The sequence below is a fragment of the Balaenoptera ricei genome, chromosome 12 (assembly GCF_028023285.1).
Source record: "Balaenoptera ricei isolate mBalRic1 chromosome 12, mBalRic1.hap2, whole genome shotgun sequence".
Lineage (NCBI taxonomy): Eukaryota > Metazoa > Chordata > Mammalia > Artiodactyla > Balaenopteridae > Balaenoptera > Balaenoptera ricei.
In genome coordinates this window covers 42,981,888-42,994,378 of record NC_082650.1, presented here as the reverse complement: position 1 = coordinate 42,994,378, position 12,491 = coordinate 42,981,888, and the positions used below count along the sequence as shown (strand labels likewise).

At 40.7% G+C, this 12,491-nt stretch overlaps 1 protein-coding gene and 1 long non-coding RNA gene across 8 annotated transcripts in view; one reads left to right on the top strand and one right to left on the bottom strand.

Moving 5' to 3' along the window:
• LOC132375947 (uncharacterized) overlaps nt 1-6,910 on the top strand; it is a 39,223-nt gene extending 32,313 nt beyond the window's left edge. The window contains exons 3-4 of the long non-coding RNA XR_009506166.1: nt 5,886-5,983; nt 6,605-6,910. This is a non-coding gene — a long non-coding RNA (uncharacterized LOC132375947). The remainder of the gene's footprint in view (nt 1-5,885; nt 5,984-6,604) is intronic.
• CEP85L (centrosomal protein 85 like) overlaps nt 1-12,491 on the bottom strand; it is a 273,038-nt gene that overhangs the window by 187,087 nt on the left and 73,460 nt on the right. The window contains exon 1 of one of the 7 annotated variants that reach the window (XM_059941333.1): nt 5,560-5,622. The exons of the other annotated variants lie outside the window; for them this stretch is intronic. Coding sequence (XP_059797316.1) covers nt 5,560-5,568 — 9 coding nt within the window. The 5' untranslated portion in view covers nt 5,569-5,622. Of the gene's footprint in view, nt 1-5,559; nt 5,623-12,491 lie in introns of those variants that run through there. 7 annotated transcript variants of the gene reach the window in all.

Genomic DNA, 12,491 nt, shown 5'->3' with positions numbered 1-12,491 from the left:
TTAACCACTGGACCACCAGGGAAGTCCCTGCAGTTTTCGTTTTGATAGTATGTGAACCCCATGAAATTATCCTGCAAAGCCACTGGTATATCAGGGGACAGAGTTTTAAGAATATCTCAGATGGGGACTTCCCTGGTGGTGCAGTGGTTAAGAATCCGCCTGCCAACGCAGGGGACACGGGTTTGAGCCCTGATCCGGGAAGATCCCACATGCCGCGGAGCAGCTAGGCCCGTGCACCACAACTACTGAGCCTGCGCTCTAGAGCCTGCAAGCCACAACTACTGAGCTCGCATGCTGCAACTACTGAAGCCTGCGCACCTGAAGCCTGCGCGCCTAGAGCCCATGCTCCACAACAAGAGAAGCCACCACAATGAGAAGCCTGTGCACCACAACAAAGAGTAGCCCCCGCTTGCCACAACTAGAGAAAGCCCATGCGCAGCGACAAAGACCCAATGCAGCCAAAAATAAATAAATAAAATAAATAAATTAAGAATATCTCAGATGAGGGACTAGGAAAATGTAATCTATTAGAGGTACTTTTGAAATCCAGATCTATTTATTATTTTACTATAATTAAACCTGTGATGCACTTACATATCATCCAACAGTTTTAACAATGCTTTCACCTACCTTAATATTCATTTCAAAATTATTAATCTCAGGAAAACAAAAAACAATCAAGGAAAAATAAAAAGTGGGTGGCTTTCAAAAACAAAGCAGCTGTTCATTCAACCTAAATATCATAAGCTGATTTTATTAAGTAAAGCCTTACATTTCACAGTCACAGCAGTTTATAAATATATGTTTACTCATTCATTGATTCCTTTTATTCATCAATCATATTTTTAGTACTTTATGTAGTAGGGTTATATTGTACTAGGTGCTGGGATTTAGAAACACAGGCTTTCTGGGTGTGAAATGTGGTCTTCACCTCCAGGACCCCATGGTTTAATTCCATAAAGAAGTTTTAAATAAGGGGTGCCTTCGCCATGTATTAAGGGAACAGAAGTGATTTGGCAGACAAACCGCGCAAGGAACGTGTCCCCTCCGCTGCTCAATTGTTCACATGTCCTAAGTTTGTGCTTCAGGCAGAGGTGAGTGAAGCTTCACATAATATTATGCCCTAAAGTTAAGTTCTCCTACTCCTGAAATACACACACACACGCACTTTCACCTTGCTCTAAATTTTTCCTCTTGAATATCAAGGACTGAGTGCTAAAAAGTTATTTTTAGAGTTCTCAGCTCCAATATGGAAATGTTTCTAGAGCTTGGATCTAGAAGTTTATGCCTTTCTTGAACTTCCAGAGTTGTAATAATCCACTGAGGACAAAGGACACAAAGCACTGCCACAGGGGAGATATGGCCCAAATTTGAAAAAGTACACGTTTTTACAGGCATGAAGATTAAGGCAGCTGGAATCCTGTAGTTTCCATGAAGAGAAGTTGTGGAGTTCCCGGAGGCCTCCTAGGAGTGATCCATCCTACATCACAAAGCTTATGTGTTTTTCTGAAGAGTCCAGGCAAGATGATTTTGAGGGTTCTCATACTCTGATTAGAAAAATCTGATAGCTACATTTAAATATAGTGCATTGTTTTTACCACTTAAGGTTGCAGCAATTTGATCAGACAGCTTTCTTTTGGGAAGATTTCCAAATCAATGTTTGGGACAGAATCTAATCTTTTTCGTGCCAAGCTGGAAGTTTTTGTTTTTTGGTTTTTTTCTCCCTTGAAATGTTTATATGGGAGAATATGAACTATAAACATTTTTATATGAAAACTTAACTTTTTAACGTTTTATTGACTGCATTGCAAGGAGTCATTTGGCCCAGGCAGGGCAGAGAGAGTAACATCTCCCAGGGTCGCCTGCAACCACTCCTCCGTCTCCTTTCCCAACTCCAGCAGTGATGCCGGAAAATCAGTGCTGCCTCTGGGTGTGTACATGCAACATGGTCTGACAAAGATCATAACGTTCTCATCAACACGTAGTGACAGACCAATGTCCGTTCATAAATTCCAGTGTTTTTTCCTGTTGAAATAAGTGATTAACACATGGGTATAACTGTCTACTACAGATACCTGGTTTTGTAAAGCATATTGTTAATTAAAGGGCAGGATTCAAAAGCTTAGCCAACTCTGTAAAAGCTCTAAACTTAATCATCTGTTTCTTGCAAACTTCAGCCTGTGGGGTAAAGAGACATTTGTTGGATCATGGCCTGCTCGTCTTTGGGGAGGATCTTTCCACAGACTGGACTCTTTTATCAGGGAGCCTAGATAAAGGTCTCAGGGCCACCTATTTTGCCAAAGTCTTTCACCCTGTCAAACTAATTTTCCTTTCAAAAAAAAAACTATGTGGAAAGTTAATGTTTAACTTTTCATAATAATATTTTCTCTTTACCTGTTTTTTGCCAATGGTTTCATATCTCAGCTTAACATCCATCCCAAAGGACTTACACAGGAAATGGAGACCAAAGCTAAAACAAACTCACACCCTTTTCTCTAGCAGCCAACTTTAAAATTAGCACTTAAAAATCAAAACATAGGGCTTCCCTGGTGGTGCAGTGGTTGGGGGTCCGCCTGCCAATGCAGGGGACACGGGTTCGAGCCCTGGTCCGGGAGGATCCCACATGCCGCGGAGCAACTAGGCCTGTGAGCCACAACTACTGAGCCTGCGCTCTAGAGCCCACGTGCCACAACTACTGAAGCCTGCGCGCCTGGGGCCCATGCTCTGCAACAGGAGAGGCCACCGCAATGAGAAGCCCGCACACTGCAACGAGGAGTGGCCCCCGCTCGCCACAACTGGAGAAAGCCCGCGTGCAGCAACGAAGACCCAAAATTAAAAAAAAAAAAATTAAAAAAAAAAATCAAAACGTAAAACTCTCACTGCTGAGAGGCTCTCCCTCTAGGTTACATTAGAAAAATCTATCCTACATCTAAATGGAGTTTTTGCTGTTTATGATCTCAGCTTTCATTATTGTGGCTTAACTAGTATACGTAAGGTTTAAAGATAGTTGAAGCTGTAAAGAAATCTCGTAAATTATGAGCAACCTACAGGAAATGAAAGGTCAGCATTGTTTCTTCCTATCCTTCTCCCTGAAGAGTTTCTTTACAGCCTTGAATGCAGTCTGCTGTGGCATGTCTGTATTTATCCATCTCCCTTAAGGCAAGACATAACAGTAACCTCTATTTTCATAATCTCACATAATAAGTAATTATGAGCTACAGTCCTGATTGTTTCCCTTCAGCTGAATTTTAAAGAATTTAGAAACTCATTCTTTTACATATTTATAACCAAGAAATGAATTCTGATAGTAGAGACTATTAATATGCTAATCTTTCCCAGCATTATATATTTCACGTGAAAGGAAAATCCAAAGATGATGACGAATCCGTCATCTGTTCTACTGACAGGGAAATTTAATTTTGCTTAGTTATATCTACAATTTCCCTTTTGCTCTTAAGAATATATCAGGAAAAATATTGCAATAAAACAAGATAGGAGGTCGGCCAGTGGAACAATTATGTATAGCACTTAAGACGTAAAGGTGCTTAAAACCAGTTAAATAATGGCAATCTCCAGTTAATAAACCAAAATTAAACTCTAAATCTTGCTTGGGCTTCAGACATCATTTTTTTTTTCTATAGAAATAATATGATAAGTAGTGTGTGCTTTACTGGGTCAGCCTACAAAAGTATTTACATTGATATCAATACAATACTTTTTTTGCTATTATTCTTGTTCATAATGAAAAATAATTTTAAAATATAGTTATATACAAATAAGCAAAAGTTTAAAAATATGATTTAATAACTTTATTTCCCATGAATGTAGTAGAGAGAGAAGCAGGTTTGATTGTACAATAGTGAAGTAGAGGGAAATTTTGAGATATTTTTGAGAAGGATTTTTTAGTACTTTCAAGTTTAGAGGTTGATTTGGCAAAGTACCACTTTGTCTCTCCTTTTTCTTGGTACTAATAAAGTGTCTGTCCCCAGTACTGTTCTCCCATGTAAGGGCCATGATTTTTACAGTCATTTTGTGGGATCACAAGTGGAGCAAATACAGAGAAAGAGTGATGGGTGACAGCAAAGAAAATAAAGGTAGAAAAGGGAGGAAGAGAGGAGAAAAAAGAGAAAAGAAAGTAGTAAAGAAAAAAAATTTTTTTAAAAAACACAGTTGACAAAAGCTAAAAAAGTGAGAGAAAAAAGTGGATGGGCTAAAGATGATAAAGCGATTTCTTACGGAGGAACCAACCAACCGGAGAGTTCTGAAAATAGGAGGCATGGGGAGAGCTTGGAATGTCTGTGATCTCCTGAGAAGGAAGAAAGTTGGGAGAGGAAGAAGGCTTAACTCAACCAGTTCCGAAGCAGGACACTGGTGAGTGGAAAGCCCGGCCAGCTTGGTGATGCATAGAGCAAGGGGTCTGCAGCAGGGGGGACCTGAGGTCAGGCCAAGGTCTGTGCAGACCGAGGGTCCACGGGATCTGAGGACATATGTCCTCAGTTTAGAAATATCTGTGTGTGTTTAGAGACAACTTTACTGAGGTATAATGTACATGCCTTAAAGTTCACCTGTTGCAAGTATGCAATTCAATGATCTTCAGCAGGTTTACCATTTTGTGCAACCACCACTGCCATAGAGTTTAGAACGCGTCCATCATTCCAGTGAGATCTTCCTGCTCCTTTACAGTTAAGCTCTGTTCCCACTCCCGGCCCCAGGCAATCACTTGTCTGCTTACTCTACATATAGAGCTGCCTTTTCTGGACGTTTCATATAAATAGAATCATGCAATATGTGGTTTTCTGTGTCTGGATTCTTTCACTTAGCACGGTGATTTTGATGTTCATGTTGCAGCGTGTATCAAGATCTCCTTTTATTGTTAAATAGTTTTCCATTGTATAAACACATTTTGTTTTCCACTCACCAGTTGACAGACATTTGGGTCGTTTCCACTTTTTGGCTATTATGAATAATGCTGCTTAGAACATGTTGTGTGCAAGTCTTTGTGTGGATACCTATTGTGTTTTAAGCGAACGAGAGGGAGAGATTAACTTGTTTATGGAAAATACAAATTCTCAGGTCTGTCGTGTTCCAGGGAACACACTGCCTGGAAACAGTCTCCACGCAGCAACTCGAGCAGACTTTTTAAAACAGAAAATCAGATCACATCCCTCCTCGGATTACCATTTTCCAGTGACTTCCCATCTCACTAAGAGTGAAGCCTGACCTTGCCGTAGCCCACAGGGCCCTGCCTCACCTGCCCCCAGCTGACATGTCTCACATCTTCACTTGCCACTTCTCTCTCACTTTCAATTTCACCAAACAAGCGCTTATGCCGCCCTCAGGGCTCCTACGTAAACTATTCCCTTTGCCTAGCATGTTCTTGCCTGACCTTCATTTGGCTCATTCCTTCTCATTCAGGTCTCTTCTCAGATGTCATTCACGTAGAGAAGCCTTCCACAGCTTTTTAGGGTGCTACCTAAAATAGCAGCCATGCTTCTCTCGCTATTAGCTTACCCTGGTTCATTTTCTATGAGCCCCTGTAACTGAATAATCAGAAATTACCTTACTCATTGTTTGTTGGCTGCCTCCCAACCAGAATGCAAGCTCAACGTAGCAGGTACTTTGTTTATCTTGTTCTTTGATGTATCTCCAGCACCTAGCATGTGGTAAATGTTCATTAAATTTGTTGAATTAATGCATAAATAAAAAGCAGAATTTGGTCGTCTTTTTTTTTTTTACAAGTCTATACTTTATCCCTAGAATCTCTAAGTCAGTTAAACGATGCTGTGAATTCAGTTTGTGAATTTCTAAGCCAACAGACCAAAGGTCAAATACTGGCAAACCATGTACCATATCTGGCCTTCACATATGTTTGTTTTATGCAACAGATACCTTGGAGCCCCATTCTCATCTCTTTGGCCCACCTCTGTTTCATCTGCTGAGAGTTCAGGTTCATCTCCTGTTGACAAGGTCCCACCTCAAGCAGGTACAGAAGTATTCTGCCTTCTGCCCTGGGTCTCTCCCGTGCCCTGGAGCAACTGGGCTTATGTATAAAAACACAGCCCTAAGGTGAGCTATGTTAGTGCTCCCCAGGGAAACGTCAGCCATAAACAAATGTGGGAGCCGTGCTTCATCCTCACTTCCCTCAGGTGGAAAATTCTGGAAAACATTCACACTTTCCAGAAGTCCCAGCCAAACTGAGTCCCTGTGCCTTCAGCAAAGACTTGGATAACATGCCCTTGTATTGACTTTACCACTTCTCTTGTCCCACTCTCCCTGCTCCTTTACTCCTGTTTCCTGGAATCACCTCCTTCACATGTGACCTGCAGCCAAGTCTTTGTCTCACCCCCTGCTTTCAGTGGGAGCCAAATTTGGTCTATAACTTACATAGCTTTTTCTTTTAAATTATAAATTGTCCAAATTCAAAGCTCAAAATATCTCAACGTTAAATTCTGGGTTTTCAACTTTGTACGCTGCATATAGCTTAGTATATACTGCATGCAACATCGCAAACAATGCTTTTTATGGTTTTTGTTTGGTAAAAAAAATTATAGTTCATATGGACATTAGCTTACTTTCAAATCTTCAACCTTTCATTTGTTAATAGGTCATTTCAGCTGTTCCGTGAGGAAAATGGTCTCAGAGCTGTGATTCCATTAGGAATGAGAGGAGGTAGGGAATTCTTTCTATTATAGAATGTGGCAGAAAAATTTTAAGGAGTTCTTGGCTGCATTAGATTTCCTGTGGGTTGGGAAATCAAGAAATTAATGGCTACAGTACTAAAATAGACAGTGATCAGTGCTTGTGAATAGAATTGCTTCATTACTAAACCAACTCAGCCTTACTGTTGGTAGGTTAAGACAACTGTAACATGTGACTACCAAAAGAATCTTTCTTTTTGTTTTGATTTTGAAGCCCCATAAATACAATTCATTCATTCAAGCATGTACTAATAAAAAAAGAATAATTGCAATAACTTTACATTCTTCTTGTCCTGCACACCATGCTTTGCTTGTAAGAGTACATCCTTTATCTTTCCACCTTCAACAGAGTCAATTATTGGGGCAATTCCCTGGCAGTCCAGTGTTAGGGCTCAGCACCTTTCACTGCCTGTGGCCCGGGTTCAATCCCTGGTCAGGGAACTAAGATCCCGCAAACCGTGCGATGCGGCCAAAAAAAAAAAAAAGTCAATTATTTGTGGTTCTTGCCTCAGGTTAAGTTTTGCATCCTGGTCCCTCCCTTCTGATTTGCCCAGTTCACTTAAAAGTAACTTGTATGTCTGAATCAATCCTGGCATTTGATCCTATATGGGATTTAGGCTTGTCTAATACTTTAGAGACTTTTTCCACACCTTTGGTGATACAGTGTCTCAGATTGCTTATGACTGAACCAGTTTTATAATTAATTATTCCTAATTCTTCTGTGTCTGACTTGTAGACCATATCAAATTTATCATGTGTAACTATAACTCTAATAATCTGCTCTTGTATACCTATATCTCTAGAATGAATATTAGGAATACCATATTTTATCCAGACCTGTTACTTCGTGAATGTCCTAAAGCATTTCTTTCCAGGAAATACCTCTCTGCTCCCTGGTAGGACTGTCAATCACAGGGCGCCATCTTTCCTTTCACAGGAATGGGTATGTTATCCAGGCTGACCAATCAGAACACTCCATCTGTCAGTCACAGGATTTGTTCGGGGAGCCATACTGGGCCAATCATAGTCCTCTCTTGAAATTTTGCTGCAACCATTCAGAAAGAGGTCACATCTTTTTCTTTTCACTGGGATTGCTGTAGTTTAACGTAAATCCAAAGCTGCTAGTGGCCATTTTTGCCAAAATGGGAATTTTCCTTGAAAGTAGACACAATAGAAAGGAGAACAAAGACAGATAGACAGAAAGAGGGAAGAACAGTGTAAAAAAGAGAAAGACTGAGAGAAACAAAAAGAGAAAGAGAGCAAAAGCCTCTGTCAAATGACAGAAGATAGATGACATTATTTGAAACTCCACGTCCAGCCATGCCTGAAGCAAGCAAGATCTGTCTTTTCAGTTTTCTTAGCCAAAGATATAAATATTTTTCTTAAGCAAATTGCAGATAAATTTTTGCCACCTGTACTTGGAAGAGGCCTGACTAATGCTTCGTACAGCTACTCAGAGGGTAGGATTGGTGGGTCAGGCTACACCACTGTAGATGTCTTTTTTCCTTCCACGAAGCTTGTGGTTCTTACCAGGATCGATTATCTGGGGAGGAAGGAGGCCCTCAGGTAGAAACTCAGAGCTGAGAGGATGGTCCTGAGATAGATGGAAGCTCCCATTCTTCTTTGGGTCTTAATGATGACAAAGCCAGATATCTGGGGATATGTACTTGCAGAAACAGAACTCAAGAGAAAAAGTAAAGAGCCCTGTAATGGGTTAAAAACTGAAGATGAGTAAGTTATGCAATGTCTGTTAGATGGGTTACTTTTATGGTTTCACTCTTATCCAGTTTGCCATTTTGTTAGCCTTTAGTAAAGCTTAATTTGGGCATTAAATCTGTCTCAGCTGAGCTAAATGATATACGAGAAAAAGTCATGTGCCCATATATGGGACAAAGCATTGGAAGCAGGGTATCAGTCTTTGCCTCCCAAGGCCAGCGGGTGATACAGTCATTAAAATAATCCCCAAGGAGAATGCTCAGAGCTAAAAGCTGAGACTGTAGAGTACAACCTCCTCTACTAAGAAAAGCCTCACCCTCGTTGACTGCTTCCAAACATCTGGGTTTTATTTCATTACGGAAGGCATCAATGTACTACACCAATTACATGAAAGCATAAAATTATACATCTGAAGTAAATGAAAATATTAATCTTCTAAGTAGACAAAGCAACATGCCCACTTCTTTTAATCTAACAGATCTTTTAAGACTTCCTGCTTCATTTCCAGATTTGGGGCACAGACAGCAGTACAGAGGAAATGAAACAACGTGCAGATATATTGATAGAAGGGGGCATCTGGGATTTTTGCTGGTGGGCAGGGAAAGAAATCATTGGAAGGGAAGTTTCACTAAATCTTGAACTTTGTCTCTTTTGGACACTGGGGTACCCTCAGTGCCAAGAAGCACGCCCAGCACATAGTAGGCCAAAATGTGAGACTCAGGCTATTTAGTTTGTCTTACTTGTGATTGGAACTGGGCCTAAGAAATAGGCATGCACAGATTGTGAAGGGGGGAATCTTGTGGCCCCAGCTGTTCGGATGAGACAGAAGGAGAACAGAGACCTCTAGCCCCGCTAGTTGGGAAAAAATAGCTGAAATTACAACATTCAGTACATGACCAAGGACAGTCCCAGGATAAAATTTAAAAGTCTCTGTGAGAGTGAAACATCTGCCTATTTGCTCCTCTGGAGCAGTAACAAGTAAGGGCTAGCACCACAGCGTATATGGAAGGCACTACCTTTATTTTCCAATTCCAAACTGCATATTTACTGATAGTTTCCACTGAGTCCATTATTAATACATCTTTTAAAAATTCCCATCCTTTCAAAGAAAGATGTTCTCCTCCTTAATTATTTTTACCAGCTGGAGATTGACCCAGGCAATACTGCTGGTAGGTGGATGAACATTTGTCTTTCCTAACTTTTAATAACATCAAAAAGTAAAACTTACAAAGAAACACTCAATTCTGAAAGCAATATTAGTGTTGCAAAAATACATTTTTTTCTTTTGGACCAACATCTCACAGACAATTTTATTCAGAAGACCTATATCAGCCAGGGAGCCTCATTGCGAACAACAGAAATGGACTTTGCCTGGTTTGGGCAGAAAAGGGATTATTTAAAGGATATTGGTTAGTTCAAAGATTGTCCAGGTTCAGAAGCCATGCAGCCAGGGATACAATGAAAATCATATCACAAAACTATTCCTGTGAGGACACAGCTGCTGCTGCCACTTAGTGTCAGAAATCACAGCTTGCACAGTTGACACTGTTGGCACTATATCAATACATTGGATGCTACTACAGAGGCAGCTGGCCTTAGAAACCAGATGTTGTTCCTACAACCACTACAAGCAGAAATGCTCCCCTCTCTCTTCTTATTTGTAAGACTAGCTCCCAATTCAAAGTGAGGCAGAAGAAGAGACCACCTCTTATTTTTAATAGGTAAAGAAACTCTCACAGAACTAACCCCATAGCAGACTTCCTTCAATGTCTCATTGGCCAAAATTGGGTCACATGGCCCTTTTTAAGCCAACCACTCATATGGAAAATAGAATAACCATGATGGGCTAGATGAATTGATTCACCTGTTGGGATGGAGATGTAACCAGCCTTCCTTGTAGTGTAAAGTCACATGGAGGAGCATGGGTACCTATACAAAACTGAAGTTTTGTTCTCAAGAAAGTAGATTGGCTACTGGGTTCACAACCAATGTGGTGGACATTTCTATGGAACCGTAATGTCTTTACGATATGGCCCACTTTATGAGACCTGTCCACATGCTTCTTCCCAAGCTTCTTTGTCACCAATTATCTTGTCTTATTCTTTTCATGTCTGTGATAATCTGACCAAAATATTTGTTACTGTCCATCAACTTATCTCTCTTTCCAGGATAAAACAAAGATATTATACCACTTAAAGTTCTACCTACTGGGAGAATTTTGCACCTTCAATTAAGTGGGACTGAGCGGTACTCAGCAATCCATTTGAGGCTGGTGTCGGCTTATTATGCAAAGCCATCTGTAAACTACACTTTCCTTTTCTTCAGTCACCTGATACTAGAGAAGTGTTCATGGTGTTGTAAGTGTTGGTGGGTGGAGAGGTGGCCTGTGGCATGAGTTGGCATAGGAGGAAGACATCAGCCTGTGAAACTTGAGCTTTCAGGACCTGCTCAGATGCACTCACCTATATACTATTTCCACTTGGATATGTTTGACTTTATAGCTGGGTAGATCAGATAACACTCCGTTCATGATGGGCAGCTTATATTTCATAGTCACCTGGTTTCTGTCAGGGCCCAGTGGCAAGCTAAGTACTATTCCTCCAAAGAGGAATGGACCTCGCTGAGGAAGGCATAGCTTTGTTCTAAAACCTTGATGTTTCTGTTGTGAATCTTGTATTCAGTCTTTCCACACCACAGACCTCATTTGATTTTTGAGCACCACTGATCTTGTTGGGTCCTTTTAGGCCATATGGAAAAGTTGCAGCCTGGACCAGCTGGAGAGTCTTCCTCTGGACCCTACTCAAAGCTGTCAGCCTTTTGGGTCACTCAGGAAAGAGCTGACGGGCACACAAAATGTTATCTCTATTGCTTCTAAAATCCAAAGAGCACCAGAAATCATAGTACTTTTTTCTAGAGGTAGGAAACAAATTGTCCTTGACGTTAGAGAGGATAAACTCACATGCCACATAGCACAGATCCCAAGAAACGTCACTGCATTAGCATAGGATTTACTTCCTACCTTCTGGCATGTATGGTTTCAATCTAAAATGCCAGCCACTTCCTGCTCTTTGGAGCTCATCAGTATATTATTGCCAATTTAGCTCGGGATGGTGAGACAACCTAGTTCTTATAGACTAATTTATGGCACAGAGAATAGAGAGTTAAAATAACCTGCAGTTGAAAATATGTTTCTGTCATTTGAGGTGAAATCAAACTACTTCTTGTGTCCTCTGTTGGAATGGAGAAAAAGGAGTGTCCAGATACAAGCTGCAGTCATACAGTGTATGTAGATTTGCTGCAAAAAAAGCAACTACATTTGGAAGATCATGTATGCTTGGAATTCCCACTTGACTTCGCCTACAGTAATCCTCTGTGATTCTCAAGACTCCTCTATCTTTTGCACTGGCCAAAAGTGGGGATGGGTAGGAAACACCATGGCCTCATTCTCTGTGATTTCCCCAGAGATGAAGTTTAAAAAGTATTACAGTATTTTTTATTCAACATGTCAGTGTAGGAAGTCTGCCACTTTCTGAGGTCATCTATCTTAATAATATACCCAGAAACTGGGGAAATAATCATGGCAAGGGCTCAGGGTCCTAATGGGATGCATCAGTGTTCAGGGCACAGGAGTACTTTAGGTACGTTAAGTAGAAAGAGTTTTAAGACAGGGAATTAGGTGCTTACAAAAATCACTGGAAAGGCTGGAAAGGTAGGTGTCAGAAGGCCACCACCAGAACTACCATGTTCAAGAACACAACACCAGAGCTACAACCATTAATCCTGGAGTATTTTCCATTATACAAATGAATTAGAACTTTAGTAAGCTGCCATCTATTTTGATGTATGTAACTCTACTGAATATAAAAGACTTGCAGAGATTTTTGAGAGTTGTTTCATTTTGAAAACCATGCCAATCCTACTGCTGTTATTATGGTCAGCATACCCACCTTGACTTTAGCAGTTAAGTACCACAACTTGCCCTCTTCCATCTTATCATCCCTATTGAAATCAGGAGCCCTTTTCAACCACAGAGTATTCTCTTCTTACCCCAGCATATGAAGAAGAACCACAAAGTGC